At 59.6% G+C, this 21946-nt stretch overlaps 1 protein-coding gene across 1 annotated transcript in view; it reads right to left on the reverse strand.

Annotated features, from left to right (window-relative positions):
• MOB2 (MOB kinase activator 2) overlaps positions 1-21044 on the reverse strand; it is a 49816-nt gene extending 28772 nt beyond the window's left edge. Inside the window, exon 1 of the mRNA XM_060158185.1 lies at positions 20898-21044. Coding sequence (XP_060014168.1) covers positions 20898-20914 — 17 coding nt within the window. The 5' untranslated portion in view covers positions 20915-21044. The remainder of the gene's footprint in view (positions 1-20897) is intronic.
• Positions 21045-21946: the final 902 nt, after the last annotated feature.

The following is a 21946-nucleotide window of genomic DNA, read 5'->3' on the forward strand; positions in this document are numbered from 1 at the left end:
CTGACAGTCTCTTGAAGATTATTTTTTAGTTTCCGGGTTGGAATTTTGTTCGGATTCCTGGTTTGTTTTGTTTTGTTCCTCTCTGTTCCTCTCTTCTGAAATCCTTTCTTTATCCCTTGTGCTCTGAAATGTCACAACCGTGTCCCCTGCTGTGGGAACAGGGAGCATTCACTGTGTGGGGCACGGGGTGAACTCACTTCCTGTGATTCTGGAAAATTTTTGAGTTGCTTAAAATTCCCTCTTTCTGTTTCCTGCTCTTTCTGGAATTCCCTTGTGGCCGCAGAGCCCCCTGCACTGATGCTCTAATGTCTTTACTCTTGCACTCCCGGTGTCCATACCTGACTTTTTGTTCTACTTGCTGGGAAATACACCCAAATTTTATCTCCTATCTCTTTACCAGGTTTTTAATTTGCTATCGCACCTCTAACCTGCAAGCGTTCTTTTTAATTCTCTGGATGTTCCTTCTTTGTACCAGTCAGTTCTTACCTGCCGGGGTTCTCCATGGTCTGTAAGTCTCTGAGGAAACTAACGACAGCCCCATTTTACTTGGTTGTTCAGAGTCTGCTCCCTCTTTTTCTTTAGGTTTTGGTCTCTGCCGTTCCTGTTCACACGTTCCACAAAACACCTGGTGGCCCTGGCCACCCACTCATACTTAAAGGTGGCACTGAAGTGCGCGGGCGGCACTCAGGGCATGTCACTGGGGGACCGTGTGCCTCCCTATAGCAGGTAGCACGGGTGCTGTCCGTCGGCTCCCCACTGTCAGCGTCTGCAGGTCTTTTCTCTTGGGCGGGTCAGACTCCAGGCACTCTTCTACCTGGAGAGTGGACTGCGGTTGCCAGGTCTTGGGGTCCAAGACTGGGCTGGGGAAGCTCATCACTGTGGTTGCGGGATGTCCTCAAGGCTTCACCTGCACGCTGGCGGCCCTGGTGCAGTGCTGGACTCGTGCTCTCCGGACAGTAACCCTCAGATTCAAGGTAGGTGGGAGGGAGCAGGGTGTCGAGCTGCTTCTCCTGCGTACCTCCAGACCTGCAACCGGCTCCTTCGGAGGCTCCGAGGTCCCACAGATCCGGAAGCCATCCTGAGGCTCCTCAGGAGAAACTTCCCAGCTCGCTCAGGTTCCAGCTTCCTCAAGCCTGCGTCCACTTGCTCACCAGCTTTCCAACTTCCTCCTCTGTCTGCTGGTTTCTCCCACCTCTGTTCCCGTGGGTCTCTGCCTTTCCAGAACCCTCAGCTCTCATTCCAGTGGGCCTGGGCAGGGGGTAGGTTCCACACACAAGTCCAGCCCAGCCTACTCAGGCATCAGGGCCAAGCGCCACACAGGATACTGGCAGGTGGCCCCCGGCTCCCCTTCCGTCAAGGGCCCCCTGGGCTCTCCCCTTCCTGACGGCCCCCACACTCAGCTACCAATTGATGCCCACACCTCCTGTGCCCGTCTGTGGGCAGGGCTTCCCACCCAGCTAAGGCAGATTCACAGAGGCAGGCCCTGCCCTGCCTGCGAGGCTGGCTGGCCTCATCTAGACAGTCTCCCGGCACAGCTCAGCCCCTGCCCAACCCCCCACCCCAGGCAGCACCTCAGGATAACCCCTCCCTTCATCCCCCACCTTCCGATGCCAGGGAGTCAGAAAACCCCTTGGGGGCTTCCCTGGTGGCGCAGTGGTTGAGAGTCTGCCTGCCAATGCAGGGGACACGGGTTCGAGCCTTGGTCTGGGAGGATCCCACATGCCGCGGAGCAACTGGGCCTGTGAGCCACAACTACTGAGCCTGTGCGTCTGGAGCTTGTGTTCCACAACAGGAGAGACCACGACAGTGAGAGGCCCACGTACCGCAGTGAGGAGTGGCCCCCGCTCACCGCAACTAGAGAAAGCCCACGCACAGAAACGAAGACCCAACACAGCCAAAAATAAATAAATAAATCAATAAAATTTTTAAAAATTGAATCATATACTCACCTTTCTCTTTTAAAAAAATAAAATAAAATAAAGAAAACCCCTTGACCCAACACTGAGGGTGAGTTGCACCCTGTCCAAGGCCATGGGATATAACCCAAGTCCCAGCCCAAGGCTTCCAAACGGACACCACTGTCTCTGTGGAGATGTGCCCAGAGGTCAAGGACAAAGGACATGTCTGTCGCCCACCGGACTCTCCACCCGGAGCCCGGCCAAGGCTGCTAACCCAGGCTCCTGCCTGCACAGGGAGGGCGCGGCACATGGGAGGCCTGCTCCCGGCGAGCAGGGGTGCACGCGGCACCTCGCGTTTGTGGGACCGCACTGCCACCAGCCACACCCTATCCTCTCTCGAGATTCTGACACCCCTTGGAGAAGGCCTGTGTGTCTCAGAGAGGTCCCCACCCCCTCTGCTGGGGCCACAGGCAGAGTCCCTGGTCCTGGCAGTGCCCCTGTCCCAGGCCTCAGGCCATCATGGCAGAATGGCCAAGTAGAAAGTAAGCTCCGTGTGGGGTTGCTGTTTTCATGAGGACCCTGAGAAGTAAACACTTCACTCAAGGTCAGCGAGCAGCAAAATGCAGACCCTCCTCTTGGCGGCCCCTTGGAGAGGTGCTCAAACACAGCCAGACAGTGGCGGTGGGCCCAGAGCTGGGCCTCCCCAGAGCTCAGAGCTAAGCAAGGAACCAAACACGGGCACAAAACGGACACATTCCCCTGAGGTCCGTCACCCTGACGGGTGCCACCAGACGGAGTGGGCACAGGCTGTCTAGAATCCCTCAAACAAAATCCCAGCATGGGGCGGGGGAGCGGGAAGCAGGGTAAAATGAACAGGCCAGCGGCGGACCGCCTGAGACAACAAAACACCTGTTTCACCTTCCAGACACTCAGAGGTTGAAACACTGAGGTCGCCCAGCATCGGAGGGGACGAGGCGGGGCGCCCCCCGCCCCCGCGCAGGTGGGAGTGGGAATCACGTGCAGGCCCGGCGTCCGCCCGCAGCTCCCACCTTCCCAGGCGATCGGGCGGTTCCAGCCAAGCCCGCTGGTCCGCCGTATGATACGGGCCACCCAGCGGACCGGCAGCAGCCAGCAGCCCGCGCGGACGTGAGGGGCGGCCGGCAGTAGGAGGGACCACTCAGTGCCGTGCGCTCCAGCTCGCGCCTCTCCTCTCTCCCGGTGGCCAGTGGCCGCAAGCCCCGCCCCGGGCCCCAGGCCCCGCTGGCGGCCTCCGGCGCGCCCGGCGCGCCCTCTGGTGGACGCAGGAGCCACACGCGGGGAGAAAAAGCGGCGCTTTCAACCTGCGGAGCCCCCCTCTCTCCTCCAGCAAGGCCGGCAAGGTGCTCCACGTGCCCCCCACCGCCCCCCACCCCCGGCCCAGAGCCTGTGTTGGAGAGAGAGCCCAGGGCCGAGAGGTGGGTCGGTCCTCCTCCTGGGGGCCCCTAGACACAGCCCAGAGGCCTCGAGAGCAGGCTCGGTGGGCTCCGAGTAGAGAGGGGGGCCGTCACTTCCCGGCCTCGGGACGGGGCAGCTGCCCGACTCTGTGCCTCCTTCCGTCTGTGAAATGGCAGCTGCCCACCAGTCCAGCGTGTCCCCACTCGCAGAGCGTGGGGCTCGGGCCGGAGGCCGACTGGCTCCTGGGCACCCTGGGCCTGGCCAGGAGAGCACGGGAGCCTCGGGCACACGATGGGAGGGAGCATTTTCCAAATGAACGGAACTGACGCGGTGAGAGAAAGAAGAGCCCCGGCAAGCGTGTCTGCGGGTAGAAAAGTGAAATCTCCCTGCTGTGCAAAGAGAAGACGCCAAGCCCAGCTGCTTCCAAGGTCTTACTACATCTGAGTGTGGCGCCGGCTCCTGGCACCGGAGGGAAGTCCCTCTGCGCGGGAAGCACGGGAAGAAAAAGTCCCTTTCCCGGCAGTGAGCACAGCACGCGCACCTGAACAGCATCCCGAGACTGTGCCGAGCAGTTCACAGAGGAAAGCTCATAAAAGGTAATAAAAGACATCAAAACAGGCTCAGCCCCACTAAGAAGAAACACGGTGAGAGTGGACTGACACGTCACCCATCAAATGGAGGACCATAAAGGACAGACAGCGCCAGCCAGGGCAGGGCCTGGGCCACCCAGCAGGCAGCCGGTAACAGAAAGCGTGTGACAAGATGTAGCATCAAGGGAGGGCCCCCAACGGGCTTCCTACAAAACAAGTAGCGGGCTTCCCTGGTGGCGCAGTGGTTGAGAGTCCGCCTGCCGATGCAGGGGACATGGGTTCGTGCCCCGGTCCGGGAAGATCCCACATGCCGCGGAGCGGCTGGGCCCGTGAGCCATGGCCACTGAGCCTGCGCATGCGGAGCCTGTGCTCCGCAACGGGAGAGGCCACAACAGTGAGAGGCCCGCGTACCGCAAAAAAAAAAAAAACAAGTAGCAAAGAGAGATGGACCCACAACGGTGTTTATGACCACCTCACAGGAAACAACAACCTCAGGTAAACTATGATACACTCACACGGGTTACACTGGCATGCAGCCTTCATCAGTGTGTCTACACCTCAGAAGGGTGAAGGCTCACACCTATTCTCTCCCTCTCACCCAATGAAGAGAAAATGAGACACAAAGTAAAGTAAGTGCCCAGCTCTGACCTTGGAGGCGAGTGGGGACCACGCAAAGGCTGTGAGCTCTGAGAAGGGACGTTTCCTGGCTAGCACACAGAGAGGTCTGTGTCAGATGTCTCCTAGACCAAGCTCCCGGCCTGCCTATGGCCACTGTGAGAGCCTGGCATCACCTCTCTCCCATCACCTCTGTGGGCAGAGAATGGGCCATATGCGAGGATGGGCCCTCTGCGGGCCCAGAGGATGCTTGGAGCGCAAGAGGAAGTGGTCAGCTGTCCCACGGGGCCTTGCTCATCTGTCCGTCAGCTCTGATGGGGCTAAGGGTTTACTTCCCTCTCCCCAGTTACCCAGTGTGGGTAAGCGAGCGAGAGGGGGCAGGGTCGCAGTGTCCTGAGCTGCCATGGTGCCCACTACATGCCACGGTCCCCTTTACAAAGTGGCTGCTTTCATGCCCTCAGACCCCACTGGCTCACAAGAAGCTCTGCAGTGCTGGGTCCTTACAGCCACACGGGATACACAAGAAGGCAGCCTGGGGATCCCCTCTAACACCTGACCCAGGAACCTTGCGCTGGGTGTCCAGCTACTCGCCTCACAAGGTGCCTCGCAGGGGCTCCTCCAAGGCAGATGGCCAGGCAGACCTGTCTTGCCGGGCACTCTGGCCACGGGCAGGCTGGCGTGCAGGAAGGGCCCCGCCGCCTCTCTGGGATGCTAGCAAGAGGCCAGGAGACGCCAGCAGAGGGGGCTGAGATGCACGTGGCACCGGGCACCGCCCCCCCCAGACCGGCCACAGGAGACCCTGGTTCACAGACCCAAGACCTCGCTGCCCTGCCTCCAAAGGGGTGGCCAGCAAGGGGAGCCGACAGAAGGAACAGAGGCTGGAGGGAGGCCAGAACACTGCGGTAGCACAGGAGACTGGGGACGGGGGGCCTTCCTGGGCGGCCTCCAGCCACCCCAGTGGAGGAGTGGATGAAGACAGACTGTGGCACGAAGAAGACACTGGACATGGAACAGAGGGAGAAGCTACAAGTGGGCCCAGCACATTCTGGAAATCTGGGAGGGGCACGCCACGGGCACTAGTGTGGGCCCCACCATGACACAGAGCAGATTTCTATCGGGAGGGCCACCAGAGCCCAGGTGTTCACGCGAGGTCTGATGGAAAAGGACACTGACTGGAGCAAAGCCTGTCCAGAAATCCCAGCGGATGCTGGCATCCCCGACATCACAACCAGGCAGAGGGGCTCTGGCATGACCGGCCAGCGACACGGAGCAAGGGCAAAGCCTGCAGACAGCAGTGGGGAGAGTGGGCCTTCTTTTTAGGCAACTTCAACTAAATACTCCAGAATCAGCAGAGATGAAAAGGAAGGGTCTTGCTGATTTTCATTAACAAAGGCTGCTTTCAAAATCCTTCAGTAAGAGACGTGGGCCATGCCAGTCACTCAGCCGACGCTTATCTGGGGCCCCTCTTGTTTTGCAGCTTCTCTGCCTCTGGCCCCAGAGGCAGCGGCCGGGCTTCTCCTGGCACCGTGTTCTCCCCCTTCTGTCCACACCGCCCGGCGCCTCAGGAGCTGAAGGTGCACGTGTGCCTCAACGTGAGTGGGGCTTCGGCCCACAGCTCGGGAAGGGTGGAACCTAAACGTGTGCACACTAGGTGTAAAAGGGTTAAAAGGAAAGACTATCTACGTAGGTCTGGTTGTCCAGTTACGTGAAGTCAGCAGAGATAGGCGACCCTGAGCCCTGGGCTGCCCCTCGCCCATGGCGATGAGCAGCGTGGCCGGGCCCCTTCCTCTGACCAGGGCGAGACCTGGGAGCTGTACGTTCGCGGAGCCTCTTGCCCATTTCTCTGCGATCTGACAGGGTCTGGATGTGCCTTCTGTCAGTGACGTGTGCACTATGTGTCCCCGGGTGGCCGGCCTTTTCCCTCTTGAAGGATCTATATATACATACACACGTACCATGTTTTCTTTACCCATTCATCCATCGATGGACACTTAGGTTACTTCCATACCTTGGCAATCGTGAATAGTGCTGCGATGCATGTAGAAGTACAGAAATCTCTTCAAGGTGATGATCTCCTTCAGATACACTCCCAGAAGTGAGGCTGCTCATCATACAGTGATTCCATTTGCAGTTTCTTGAGGCGCCTCCACGCTGTTTTCCGCAGTGGCTGCACCAATGTACACTCCCACCAGCAGTGCACGAGGCTCCCCTCTCTCTACAAGCGCGCCAACTCTTGGTGCCTCTTCTCCTTCTGACGACAGCCATTCTGACGGCTGTGAGGTAGTATCACTTTGTGGTTTTGATTTGCGTTTTCCTGATGACTGGCGATGTTGAGCATCTTTTCATATACCTCTTGGCCATCTGTGTATCTTCTTTGGAGAAATGTCTATTTAGGTCTTTTGTACATTTTAGCTCCTTGGATATTTTGGATATTAACTTCTTATCACGTGTGGTTTGCCAATATTTTCTCCCATTCCCTAGGCTGTCTTTTCATTTGTTGATGGTCTCCTTTGCCATGCAGATGGTTTTAGTTTAATGTAGTCTCACTAGTTTATTTTTGCTTTTGTTGCCTTTACTTTTGGTGTCAGATGCAAAAAAAATCATCACAAAGACCAATGTCAACATACTGCCTATGTTTTCTTCTATAAGTATTACGGTTTCAGGTCTTATGTTCAAATCTTTAATCCATTTTGAGTTCATTTTTGTGTGTGGCGTAAGAAAGTGGTCCAGTTTAATTCTTTTCAATGTGGATGTCAAGTTTTCCCAGTACCGTTTATTAAAGAGACTGTCCTCTCCCCACTGTATATTCTTGGCTCCTTTGTTGTAAATTAGTTGACCATATACACATGGGTTCATTTCTGGGCTCTGTCTTCTGTTCCATTGATCTTTATGTCTGTTCTTATGCTAATACCATACTGTTTTGATTACTGTAGCTTTATAATATAGTTTGAAATAACTGACGGTGATCCCTCCAATTTTGTTCTTCTCTCTCAAGATTGCTTTGGGGTCTTTTGTGGCTCCATACAAATTTTAGTATTATTTTTTATATTTCTGTGAAAAATGCCATTGGAATTTTGATAGTGATTACACTGAATCTGTAGCTTGTGCTTTGAGTAGTATGGACATTTTAACAATATTAATTCTTCCAATCCATAAACATAAAATATCTTTTATGTCTTCTTCAATTTCTTTCATCAATGTCTTACAGTTTTCAGCATACAGATCTTTCACCTGCTTAGTTTATTCATAAATATTTTACTCTTTTTGATGTTACTGCAAATGGGATCATTTTCTTAATTTCTCTTTCTAACAGACAGGCAAGCATCTTTAAGAAGATAGCTGGGAAGCTCCATCCTTGCCCCCATTTGTGACTGGGCCCTGAAGGTGGAGGTCAAATGTTCTAGGAGCCCATGGCCAGAAAGCCACACAGGAGTCAGGCAGGCAGACGGGAGGCTCTCCAGGCCGAGGAGGCAGCGTGAGCACAGGCCAGGGGTCTTGGCTGAAGAGGATACATCAGAGGCCTGAGCAGGCTGCAGTGCAACGGGCACCCATGGGTTGGGGGTCAGGGATGGAAGGAAATGGGGACTTCATCCCTTAGGCAAGGAGGTCCAGAGGGCCTTTTAAGCAGGAGTACAACACGGTCAGTACTCTGGTGGTTTGCAGAAGATCTGAGCCAAAGACAAAGACACGCTCCCCAACTCCACCCACGGATGCCCGCGTCTAGAAGAGCCTGTGGCCCTGGAGCTGGGTCAGCCCAGGGAACCATGGGCCTGCCTGGAGGGAGCCCAGTGAAGTTGTGACCCTCATGTGGTCACACCACCCACAACTGGCTTCTGAATCAGGCCCTGCAGCCAGGACCGTGGGGTGTGTGAGCAGTCAGGCTCTAGGACCAGGCGCACAGGCCAAACAGTGCAGTCTCCACCGCAGACCCTCCAAACGTCATTTTAGGGGACATTTTATTGTTTTTGTTAGAAACCAAGTGACCCGGACTTCTGGGAAAGAGATGAGAGATGGAAAAGCGCAGTGCAGTGGTGCCTGTGAACTGCTCCTGGCAGGTACACCCAGCTCCCGGAGGCCAGCAGGGGCCCGTGATTACCACTGCTCTCCCATCTGCTGTGTGACCAGGAGGATCCTGTGACCCCCAACTACAGCGAATCAGCAGAAAGCTGGGGACATCTGCAGGTGCAGTGTCCTGATCCTACACCTGAACTATCAGAGCCGACTCAAAGACCAGTGACCTGTGGTCCCATAGTTCCCCGGGCTCTGGGAAGAGTCACAGGGTGGGGCAGCTCCCTCACTACACCCCCACCCCACCGTCCAGTCCCGTGGCCTCCCTCCCCTGGGGACAGCCAGCCCAAGCCCAGCACCGTCATCGTCCCCCTGTAGCGCCACAGGCGCTGATTCCTGAAGGTCCACGTATGCTGTGGAAGCACAGCTGTGTGCCCAGCCCTGACATCCCCCCACCGTGGGTAAACGCAGGGCGAGGGCACCATGGAGACGCAGCCACCATGTCCCTCACAGCAGTGCCTGTTCCCACCACACAGTCACCGCGGCAGGCACGACAGGAACAGACACCAGGACACCGCCACCCGCCAGCGAGGTGCCAAGGCCCCCACACACGGGGATCGCCTGAGGCTTGGAGACCTGACACAGCAGCCAAGGTCACACAGCTGGTGGTGGACGGGGGACCGGAGGCCAGTCTGTGAGATGGCAGAGGCAGTGTCTCTGACCACCACATGCACTGCCACCAACACCGGCCCTCGGCCAGCCCTGTCCCCACGGGTCCTGCCTGTGCTGATGGGAGCAGGGAGGACCCGCACGCAGGAGGAGGTGGACCCAAGGCAGGGCGGATACCGACAGCAGACCCCTCGGGCCCCTGCCACTCCAACCCCACACCCCCGGCACACAGCAGAGCTGCTCCACCCAGAAAACGACCACGCAGGTCGCACGGAGCACACGTGCAGCCCAGGGAGGTCTCCAGCTGGGAGGTAAACTGGAATCGCCCCAGTCCCCGAGCGGAGCAGAGAAGGGAGGGCTTCCGGGGGGCACAGACCTGCTTCCAGGTCGGCGCCGTGCACGTCCCCCCAACCCCGTGCTGTGTGGATGGCCACGGGGGGCCCCGGTGGGGCGAGGCAGGGAGGGACTCCAGCTTGGTGTCTGGGCAGGCCCTGGATCTTGCGTGAATGGGAGATGAGCTCCACTGACGCCCCCAGGGGCACAGGCTCCACCATCAGGGTGGCGGCGCTGCGCCCTGGCGTGGAGCCATCTCAGGAGAGAGGGGACATCTGCCATGAACACCAGGCCCCACTGCTGTCCTGGTGACAGTTCAGACTTAGGGGCCGGCAAACCACCAACGCTCCCACCTACAACCACAGGTCCCATGAGGAGGTGACACACAAGAAAAAAACAAAGCACCCCAAGAGGAAGCACAGCTCCCCCCCAACCCCGCCACGGCTTCACACGAGCAAGGATGTACGGATCGTTCCTGCCTCGTGGGGCTGACAATCACGCATCCTTAAAACCCAGCTGGCGCTTCCCTGGTGGCGCAGTGGTTAAAAGTCCGCCTGCCGATGCAGGGGACGCGGGTTCGTGCCCCAGTCCGGGAAGATCCCACATGCCGCGGAGCGGCTGGGCCCGTGAGCCATGGTCGCTGAGCCTGCGCGTCCGGAGCCTGTGCTCCGCAACGGAAGAGGCCACGGCGGTGAGAGGCCCGCGTACCGCAAAAAAAAAAAAAAAAAAAAAAAAAAAAAACCCAGATGCACTAGGCTGGCCTGGGAGGAAGTGCATGAAAGCCAGCAAGGTCATGACAAGAGGACACATTTATTTTCACATGAATTATAAATGCCGGGAGCTCCTGACAGAACTCAGCTGAGCCCTGCACTTCTTCGGCCAAAAAGGTAGGAGGCCTTCCAGCAGGAACACGAGAATGTACTAGAAAACAAGGGTTTTTATCACAAGGCATTTCTCAGTCTCTGCTGCAGTGCCCACATCCAGAGAAGCGCCGGGGTCTCACTCGGACAGCGCAGAGCAGATGTGGGGCGGTGCAGCGCTCTGCAAACAGCACCCCGAGACCCAGGGCCCGCTGCAGGTGGCAACCCAGACCCAATCCGACGCCCTGCTTCGGAGGCAGGGAGCAGGCCGGGCAGGGAGGCAGCAAGGACAGCCTGCGTGATGACGGGCGCGACCCGCGAGACCACCAACGCATGCCCTCGGTGCTTTTAACGCTCTGTGGGGCATGAGCACGTCTGCGTCCCTGAAGCTAGTAAACCTGACCGCGGTCACAAGAACACCTGCCACACAGCAGGCATCTCCCAGAAAACACATCCCAGCCAAAACCAGTCTGCAGGGCAGGGGCTGGGAGCCCCCTCCCCTGATCCGGGTGCCTGGGCTCAGAAAGCAATCGTGACCCCAAGATCACCTGACCTGCAGACGGCACACAGAGTGGGTGCTCAGCCCTCCTCGCCGGCACCCCCTCCTGGGACCGGACCCTGCAGGGCTGATGCCCCACGGCCAGCTGCCCACAGCCTGGCTCGGGGTGCCCTGGTGCCTGCCTGCCTGCTCCCGTGCCGAGGGAGCGAAGCTACCTGTGGGTCTGGGAGGGAAGACGAACACCCCAAAAGGGAAGCACCTGCCACATGTTTCGTCGAGCGAGCAGGGCACAGGACCCTCGGCCAACAGAAAACACTCCTCTCGTGGCAGGGAGTGAGCCCTGTCCTGCGAAAAAGCCGCGGCCCCAGCGGTCCCCAGTGCACACCCCGTGTCGGTGATTCTCAGGAAGATGGGTAGGCTCAGCCCTGCACGCCCGCTGAAGCCCCTCCGGCCCCTGGATGCCACGCAGCTCATCCAGGACACAGAAGGAAAGTCACCAAGCGTGACCCGCCCCACACCCTCAGCAAGAAGTTCCTCTGAGAGGACGCCAGCCCTGCGGGGAGGAGTGAAAGGCAGGGCAGCCCAGGGGGTGATCCAAGGCCTGGATTTTCTTCTTGTGACTCCTTTTCTGTTCATTCATCACCTTCAACAGCTAAGAGAGAACAAGGGCAGTGGGACTGGGAAGAGGGTGGTGCGGGTGGGTGTTCCGCAGGGTCGGCGACGCCAGGCTGCAGCTGCTCGCTCGCTTGGGACGGCTCAGCCCTGAACTCCTGCCGTGCAGAGCTCCCGAGAGGGGCCTGGGGGCATCCCAAGCTCACCTGGGCTTCTTGGAGGACGACACTGCTCCAAGCTCTCCGTGTCACCCCTGCGCCCACCGCCTGCCATCTTCTCCACGGCCTCGGGAACCACACATGGCCCCGACCAGCAAGGGCCTCCTGAACACGTCGTGATGGCAGCACGGATGGAATGTCTTTCCCGACAGAATCAACTAAATGGCGCGCACAGTCCCCACGCTTGTGTGTGTGTGTGCACGTGTGTGGGCTCACACGCGGCCAGGAAGGAAAAGGGCAGGGCGCACAAGCTCTTGTCTGTCCCTACGGCCCTGCCCAGGCCGCAGCCCAGAGGCGCACACACAGGTCCCGGGGCGCTCCTGGCCCAGACACACGCACATGCAACTCGCTGTCCCACTGCTCACTCGGGCCTCCTGCTGCACAGACAGCGCCGACCCGTCTGGGTTCCCTGGTCAGGTTCCCAGCACAGCTGCACCTACCGTCCCCTCATCTGCCAGCAGAACGCATGCCCAAGGGAAGCACAGCTAGCCGGGAGGGGCCGGTGAGACAGCCCCCCCGACTGGGTTCTAGCAACTCCCAGTTCCTCTCTCTGCTCTTAGCTGTCTCTTTAAGAACAAGTTCTATCATCTTAATACTTGGGATTTAATACCGTTAAAGTAGAAAGAACTCACCCCAGTCATAAGAAGCTAGACCACTGAGCACTACGGAAGCACGCACGGCCCGCGCACACGAGCAGCTCCCGCCCCAGCCCTCCCGCGAGGAGACGCAGGCTGACGGGCAGCCTTCCTCAACTGCACTGCAGGATGCCGGCAGCACCCCAGCCCCCACCCACTAGGGGCAGCAGCAATGCCCCACCACACCCCCAGGCCCTGCCCAGCGTCCCTGGAAGGTGAGACCACTCCAGGTGGAGACCCGCTGGCAGGCAGCCCGCTCGTGGGGAGGGCAACGGGAGGGTCCCTCACCTGACGTAGGGACCAGGTCCCGAGCTGCCAACGCACCAGGCCCTGGAGCCAAAAGTGGGCACGAGTCAGCACTGGCCCTTCACAGGCACAGCCCGGTAGGCGAGGAAAGCAACTCGGTGCCGCCAGGCTCAGTGTCTCTGGGTCCCTTCGCGGCATCAACGCGGGGCCACAGGAAACAGTCTGAGAAGAGAACTCAACGCCTCAGGTCCCCCTCTCTGAGCAGCCAGAGACTCAGTTTCCAGCTGACGACACCCCGAAAGCGCCGTCTTCCCCCGCCCGCCGAGGCCAGCAGAGTGCAGGGGCCGAGTGCCCGCTACGCCCACCTCTCCTCCGGTCCCGACCAGCACTAATGCACACGGGGACATATGAAGAACGCCAACCTCGCCTGTCCTCACTGGAGGCCCCCCAGCCTGTGTCGGGGGCCTCTGGATCGTGTGGGACCGTGCCCTCCACCCGCCACGGCAAGGAAACTGGCTCCCTCCCACTCCTACGGGGCATGGGTGGCAGGGTGAGGGACCTTGTGAAGGCCACGAGCTGGGTCCTCCTGTCCACCCCACTCAACACGCCTCCGCTCGCAGCCCCCCGCAGCTGTCAGGAAGGCCCCGCCGAGATAAAGCTGCGGCGGTGGGGGCGCCCGGCTGTCTCCCATCCGCCTGCTGGGCTGGGGGGACCCCACTCAGTAAACATCACGTCCCGGCACCTCTGTCCCCCTCCCTGCCCGGGGGCCACTGGGCCAGCGTCTCCATCCGTTGAATCAGAAGAGTCCTTGTAAACCAGTCACGGGGCTGTTTTGATGAGCAGCCAAGGAAGCCAAGCCGGGTTAAGCGGCCACAGGGGTGCAGGGAAAGGGCCCGGCAGGGAGCGCTGCCCCGACGCCAGGCCTGACCCAAACCACCGAAGAGCACGGAGGGCTCTGAGCGGGCGGTGAAGCCCCTGTCATAAGGGTTCCACATTTTCCTTCCACTCAGAAGCCTTGGCTGAGGCGGTGAGGGCCAGGGTGGGGGCAGCCCCACGCCTCCAGACACTCTTCCTCCCCGAGGGTGTCCCCCGGGCCACGCTGAGGACCTGCTCGGGCCGTGACACCTGCCGAGCCAGCATGGAAGTAGGGGAGGAGGAGTCCACACTCAGCTGGAGAACCCAGCGTGGAGGCCTCCTCTGCAGCCCCCGGCGCGCCCTGAGAACGCCCTCCCCATGGGAGACAAGGCCCAGCATCACTTCTGAGAAGCCTGCAGGAAGAGTCTCTGCCCGGGGGTCTGCGGCTCCCATCAGCCTGCAGGCTGGCAGGAAGAGGCAGGCAGCCCCACCCCGTGGAATAAAAACGCCACCGCCCAGAGGCCTATTTGTTTTGGAAGCGTCTCACTAAGGAGCAGCTGGGACAGGTGATAACCGCTTCCTCTATGCCCCTCTGCAACCCTCAGTCCTGAGGAACCCGGGGAACAGGCCAGAGGGGCCTGTCACGACCAGAGCTGGACCGCACCAACAAGGGGATACGAGTGTGGGATCTGAGGAGGACAGAGCTGCTGGAGAGCCAGCCTGGCAGGCCAGGCCTGCGCCCTCTGCACATGGCCCTCTAGCAGCCCGGGACAGACTCTCAGTGCAGAAGGCGTGGACCGACAGCAGGCCGCCACAGCACCTTCCACCTTCCATACCGAGCTTCGCCATCTCGGCGGGAGGGGAGACGCGAGGGGTGGCCGGGGAGCTCCCGCAGCACCTGGGGGGCGGGAGAGCGGACCGGGTGAGCCAGTTCAGGCCGCGCCCTTCCCGCCACCCCGGATCAGCCCCAGAGCGACACTCAGCACTGGCACCTGGCGGGGGAAGGGGTGTGTGGCACGACCAGGGGACCGGGAGCGGGCAGGTTACAGATGGAAGGCGCCATCGGCAGGGAACGGGGTCAAGCGGCCTCCAGGGCGCCAAGCCCCTGACCCCTCGACCCCCCGCCTTCCACACAAGTCACCCCGAGAGCCAGACCTACTGCATAAGCCTGGGCTGCGGGGCTAAGGGCTGCCATGCATCGGGACACAGGGCTGGGTCCTTGCCACAGCAGCACTCCAATGGCAGGGCAGAGGTGACAGTGACAAGGCGGCCTGGGGGCCGCAGGGTGCGGAGCCCTTGCACTCACTTTTCATGCAGGCGCCGCCTTGCCAGGTAAGCCCCACCTCACTCTGAGGGGACAGAGGGCCTTCTCCACGGTGGACACCTCATAAAATCCCACCACCACCCGCTGGGAAGGTTACTGCTACGCCCATTTCACAGACAATGAAACTGAGGCTTGGGGAGGTAAAACAGGATGACTCGTGAAGCTGTAGTCGGGGTTCAAACCCAAACCATCCAGCCCCCGAGCCCTGTTCCCATCTCTCACCTTCCCAGGTCTCAGCTCAAACGGCACCTTTTCAAAGACACTCCAGAAGCCCTACTAAAATGGCTCTCGAGCACCCACCCACCGGCTTCCACCCTGCTTCCCGGCATGGCCAGGATCCCTCCGTGGGAGCTCTGCGCCCCCGTGCGGCATCATCCCAGGACACACATGCCAACCACTGCAGGGAGGACGCATGCATATTCCACCGCAGGTGACCGTGCAAAGGAAACTTCTTCAAAGAGAAGAAAACCAGGTGACGAGGAGAACGTGGCCACGGCCCAAAGCCACACGGCTCCGCTCAAACAGGACCACGGGTCACACGTGGCCCAGTCACCCACCAACGACCTCCTTGTCTTCTCCTTAAGTATCCGCATTCTATCCTCCGGTTCCAACTGTTCCTAGTCCCACGTCCCCAGGCTCCATCCCATAGAAGAGCCCTGCACACCACCGGGGGTACCCGGGCCGGGAGAAATCCTGTGCAGAAAGAAAAACAAACACGAGGAAGACAAAGAACGGCAGGCCCTCCAGCCAAGTCAGCTGGGAACAGCCCGCGCCACCGCCTCTTCCGGACACGGCCACTGCTGGCGGGGGACACGCACAGAAGTCACCGTTGGGCACTGAGACCAGCTCCCAGACCAGCCTGCGGGGCCGACGCGCCCAACACAGGCACGGAGGGTGCCCCGCCGAGCACACCTATGCCTGGGCTCGGCCTCCCTCCCAGGCCACGTAGGCCCGTCCCTGACAAAATCAAGAACGTGTGCTTGGGTGCGTCTAAGTTTCCAGGACCACAGCAAGGACAATGTGGGACAGGCTGGGACAGTGAGAACATCAACACAGAGGCAGCCTCCAGCGCCCACTCGAGCGAACCCCTCCCAGGCCACCATGAGCTCTGGACAACAAGTCCAGCAGCCAGCGCCCCAGTGCCGCCCGGCTTTCCCAGCATCCTGAGAAGAGGCCTCGGTGAGCCCAGTAGACAGTGACGCCTGGGGGTGAGAAGCCAGGACGGAGGCTGGAACAGGGCACTGCGGCTGCCCCGGGCCCTGCCCACCCCGCAGAGCCTCCCTGCGGTGCTCAGGTGGGTCCCCGGGGACACTTGTGCAGGGTTCCCTGCAGACACCCCAAGCAGGAGGACAAATGAGAAATGACGCGTTGCCAAGGGTGTTCAGGCACGTGGGGCTCATTCTGCAAGGGCTCCCTAGCCCCAGGCGAGCCCTGCCACACACCCAGGCCACAGTGACTGCCTGCCTGGAAAGCAGCTGCTCCTGCGTGTGCCCTGCAACCACAGGTTCCGGGGCCCACTGGCCGCAGTTTTTCTCCTCGTGCCTCTATGCCTTTGCACGTGCCGTTCCTCCTTCCTGGGCCGCGACCTTTCCTCCTTTCTGCTTGGAAAACTCCTGTGCACCCTCCCGAGCCGCCCTCCCGGCCCGCCCTCCGCCGTCACATCATTTGCTCCTGCTGCCCAGCCTGACAGAGCGCCGACTGTCCTCTCCGGCGGCGACACTGATCCTGAGCTCGGGGTCTGGCCCAAGACAGACGGTGAACGCAGTCGGGACTGGAGGTCTCGCAGCAGGAAGTGGTCCGGCTCACGTCTGGAAGAGGCTGGGTCACAGCAGCATCTTTCAGGATCAGCAAAAAGCAGGAACAATCCAGGTGTCCGTGGAGAGGCAACACACGCCTATCTCCACACCACGGAATACCATTTGGCCACAGAAAGGACAGCTGACACCAGCAACACCACCGACGAACTTTCACAACATTAAGCTAAGTGAACTGGTCACAGAAGACCACGTGTTGTGATTCCGTTCCATTTCCACACGAAATGCCCAGAATAGGCAAATCTGTAGAGATGGAAAGTAAATCAGTGATTGCCTAGGGTCAGGGAGGGAACGGGGCACCCTGAACATGAGATTTCTTTCGGGGGTGAGGTGAACATTCTCAAACTAAACTGTGGTGATGGTCAACTCTGTAATTTTACTAAAAATTACTTAATTGTACGCTTAAAGCAAGTAAACTTTATGGTAGGTAAATTATACCTCAAGGAGACTGTTAAAAAAAAACCCAAACCCTAGAGAATCGAGCAAGCTCAGCCTGGGTGCCCTCATACGGGATTTGACTGCCAGCCACCGCAACACCCTCCCCAGAGGCCAAGTGCCAAGGGAAAGTCATCAACACCCGGTTCAAATGCCCGCAGAGGTGGCATCCACGGGGTTGGATCCCCTTCACCTGAGTGCAAGATTCCTGCCGGCAGACCCATCAGGCCCGAAAGCCCCCGACCGCATAGCACACCCTGGGCGCTGCCCGAGAGCGCCAACTCCACCGCCCTGTGGAGTGAATCGCCAGGCCGGGAGGCCTGTCTCCTCTGGCCAGAGCCAGGAAGCCCTACCCTGCGCCTCACCCCACCTCAATCTGCCGCCGGGGAGGAAAGGAGGTGCTGACGTCAAGGCCCAAGCGGCCCCAGCAAGGGGCTCGCAGGGTGCGGGCTGGGCTAGAGGGCGCGGGCGGGCAGGTCCCTGCAAACTTCACCCCGTAGGCCCCCACCAGTCAGGAGCAGAGGAAGTGTGTTTCCTCTTCTATATTCCCAGATGCTGGCTGGGAAGCTTCTGGACCCAGCTTTGTCGGGAAAAATGTAAACCACACGCCTATCGTCCACTCACAGATGGCTGCCACTGCCAGCTGAGGACAGGACAAAAGTTCTCTCCACACTCCCACACTCTGCGCTGCCCCAGCTCATGCAGCTTCTGCTCTGGGCAAGGGTGCCACCCTGTCAGCTGCTGTCCAGAATGGGTAGAGCCAAGGACCCCAGAGGTGACCTACACAAGAAGTGCAACCCTTTTCAAGTTAGAAATTACTTTTGTAAAAAAAGAGGAAAAAAATTACCACACACCTTGGCGCTCAATGCCAAGCAGAGGAAACATACAGTAAGACGACGGATGCGAGCTGCCCGTCACAAAACTCTCCTGCAGGTGAGCGCCAGCAAAGTCCAGCAGCAAGTCGTAACATGCTGGCTTTCTTTCTAGCTTCCCTGCAGGTTTCCTGCAGGCCTCCCTTTCCTCACACACGGCAGGGAGAGCTGAAGATAAGGCTGCCAGCATTACTCAGCAAGGCCCTTTCAGTGACAGGGAAGGTGTGGTCTCACTCGAACATCTGTAACCCACTCTTCTGGTCATAACAGTGATCAGAAGACGAGGAGGAGGACGCACCGTTTGCCTACAGCTGAGTCCATACTTTGTCCCCGTGATGGACAAATGCAGAGAAACTGCTTCTCAAAAGAACAAAAAACATTAAAAACATGAGAACTCTATTCCAAACAAACCGGTTGACACGGAATGATATGAATTAATAAAAATATCAAGAAACAGTAAAAAAAAAATCACACATTTCCTCAATTCTTCCAGGCTGAAACCTGGCTAAAGGATTAACTGAAGTCCTAGCATTAAGCATGTAAAGGGCGTCGGGCAGGAGCCAGGCCCTTCACGCGCCGCCGGGTGGCTCTCCTCACAAGAGGGGCCAGGTGGAGTGGCAGGTGGACCAGAGTGGGAGAGCTGGGGTCTCTGCCGCTCACTCCCTCTGCAGCTGTGAAGTCCAGGCCTCTGCATCCTCATACTTCACAGCAGATGCTCAGTAAACTTGTGGGAGGGACAGAGGGCCACCCGGGTCCTCCCAGCTCTAGCATACTCAGACACCACCCTGGAAACATGCTCTCGAGAAGATCAGAACTTGACTACTGAGATTGTTCCACTTTTTTTTTTTTTAAGGGGGGTGGTTCATAGTTAAGGAAATGTTAAAGAATTCATGATTCACCAAGTCTGATATGCAATCCACCAAGTTTAAAAACACATGCACGAAGATAAGCAAACTCCATCCTAACCCCTTTCTGGAGATCTCTAGTTCCCTTTCAGAACTGCCTACTGCCTACTTTACATCCAGTCGGCTCCTTCCCTCCCCAGAGACCACAGAAGCAGCAGCTCCAAGCCTGTCCCTTTCAAAGCTGTCTTCCTCCAACACTGGGCCCGGCCTCCCCCCGACAGGGAGGTAAGTGCTCCGCTGATCTTACCCAGACAGTCCTGACAAGCGCCTGGAGAACCAGACCCTTCTAAGCCTAGCTGTGGTAAACTTCTGGTTGTTCACAATGATGACAATACAGTCCATAAAGCACAGACCTCAGGCAGTTAAAAAAACGGACTGCTGGTCAGTTTCCAGGCACAGAGTGCCTGCTTGCCTGCTTCTCATGGACATGAGCACATGATAACCACACACAGACAAAATACAATCAGCTGCCCCCTCGGCAGCCCAGCTGATCGGGCTGGTCCCTCCGACCCTAAGCCCTGCTAACTCAACTCAGCCAATCAACAGCCTACTCCCCTGAAACCGGCTCACGGGAGGCCAGGCAGCCTCCAAAGCAGTCGCTCCTGATAAACACAGAAAGCAAGCATCTATGGTTCAAATTAAAGCAAACACAGCTGCCTGCCCTCGACTCTTGGTGCCCGTGGGTTACGACGGCCTCCTACAAGCATCTCTCCTTACTCACAGTAACCAGCATCCACCAATGCCAGGCACTGTGGTAAACGCTTTGGTGGACCCTTCCACAACACCATGCTGCAAGGACCATGACTTCCACCCTACAGATGACTTTTTAAAAGCAGGTCTGGAGAATTAGTAACCACTAGAGTCACACAGCTAACAAGCAGTGGGGCTGGGACGGCAGTGCTGCCTCTGCAAGAAGCCAGGTGAGCAGCCCTGCCCCGCGGCTAGCCGCCTGCATCACCCACATGCCACCCTCAGCCGTGCACTCTGGCTCCAGGTCTACCCCGTCACACTCAGCAACTCTTTGGCCTCTTTATTCACCCTTCACGCTGTCTGGTCTCCCCCTTCACTAAACTCCACCCAACCTGCCAGGAAGGGTGGGTCTCATTCATGTCCCTGACTACGCCGACAGCACCCTCCACTCTGCCTACACCCTGAAAGGGCCTGACAGACACTGACACGAAACGTACATCGGACCTTTCACCTCCCTTCCCGAACTTCAGTGTCTAGACAAGCCCTTCCACCGGTCGAGGCCAAGCACACAGCAACCGCTCCCTCACTCCCACCCCAAGCTCCCGGAGTAAGTAACCTAACTCCAGAGGGGTGCTATACCAACCAGAGCTGGGCACAGATCGGATGGCGGACCACGTTACTGGGTGAAAAGTGCCAGCCCTTCTCGATCCTCAAAAAGTAAAAAAAAAAGAGAAAGAACAGGAAAAAAACGATGTTTTTAGGGAGAATAACTTATTGAAGACGACGTGACGTTCTGTACGTTTATCTAACTTCCAGCGAGCCCAACACACACGCCGACGAGAGGGAGAGCCCAGCCCAGGCTCCGGTGCTGATGCTTCCTTCCTACCCCGCCCTGCGGCAGCCGCCCGCGGAGACGCCGATCGCACCCCGGCCCCGCCGACCTCGCCCCGGCGGACGCTGGCAGAGTTGGGTTGTTTTGCTTCTTTTCCCTCGTTTTTCAAGGGGCTGTTCTCTGCCGGCGTCAAAGTTATCTGTTCCCGAAGCAAGTTCGCCGCGGCGACCGGCGAGAGCAGCCTCCGTCCGACCTCCCCCGCCGCCCGACACCCAGAGGCGAGGTGTGGCCGCCTGCCCGGGGTCGGCTCCCGGGACGCGACGCGCCGCGCGGGCGCCGACTGCAGGCCGGACGCGGCCCCGCTCCCGGCCCGGCCCCGACCCCGCTCCGGGGAGCCCCGGCCCCGCGCCCAACCCGGGGACGCCCCTCGCCGGCCCGGCCCGCGCCGCCCGGCCCGCCGCCCTTGACCGGTGCCGCCCGCGGCGCGCCCCGCGGCCCCTCCCGCGGCCCGGCCCGCCAGCCTCGCCACCCCGCCGCCCGCCGCCCGACTCACCCCATGAGCCAGTCCATGGCTGCGCGGGGACCGCCGCGCCCGCCGCCCGACTCTCTCGGCCCTCAGCTCGCGGCGGCGGCGGCCGGAAGTAAACACTCGCTCGCTCACTCCCACACGCGCGCCGCGGGCGCCGCCGGAAGTGACGTGAGCGCGCTGCCTGCTGGGAAACGTAGTCCGGGCTGTCCCTGCTGCCCCTACAGCCCTCTCCCCCACCCACCTACGGGAGCCTGCGCGGGGATGTCCCCTGACACCCCGGTATGTCCCCTCACACCCCAGGATGTCCCCACACAAGCCGCTGTCCCCTCACACCCCAGGATGTCCCCTCACACCCCACTGTCCCCTCACACCCTGGATGTCTCCCCACGTCCGGGATGTCCCCTCCCATCTCGCTGTCTCCCTGCTCCCCATACTGCCCCCTACGCCCTGGCCGCCCCATGTCGCCAGAACGCCGCAGCCCCTCCCCCCTCCTCGGGTCCCCTCGGCCACTGGCTTCTCTCCAGGCTCAGTAAGCTTCGCATGTCAGGCTGAGCCGTCAGCTGGCAGCAGGGGAAGTTTTTGGGGACAGGACCGGCACGGTGTTGGACGCTCCCGGCTCGGCCAAGGGAGCGAGATCCTCTGAGCCCCGCGCCCTCGCATCCCGGCGGCCTTTCCCGTGACCTGAGCCCCACTCTCTGCCCGTCCCGGCGGCGGAGACCAGCCCGTGACACCCCTCCATCCAGTCTCCTGGCAGCCATGGGGCCCTGGACGCGGGGACAGTCAACGAGACAAACAGAGGTCTGTGGGGCGGCTCCTTCCCCAAGGAAGGAGAGAGCCTGGGGCAGGCGCTGGGCTTTGGCTGCCCTACAGGGCAGATGCCTGGAGGGACGGGTGCCTGTCCAGGGACCACATCGGTGGTGGAAGCCGCTGGCTGAGATCAAGAATGGAGGAGACGGTGCTTGGGACACATGGGACGCTTGGGACGGATGACACGCTGCGTCCCCGCCCCCCGCCCAGTGCCGCTGCCCTTGGCCCTGGTCCCGCCCCACCCTACGGCCCCACCTGAGTCTCAT

This window comes from Lagenorhynchus albirostris, chromosome 9 (assembly GCF_949774975.1).
Source record: "Lagenorhynchus albirostris chromosome 9, mLagAlb1.1, whole genome shotgun sequence".
In the NCBI taxonomy this organism is placed as follows: Eukaryota; Metazoa; Chordata; class Mammalia; order Artiodactyla; family Delphinidae; genus Lagenorhynchus; species Lagenorhynchus albirostris.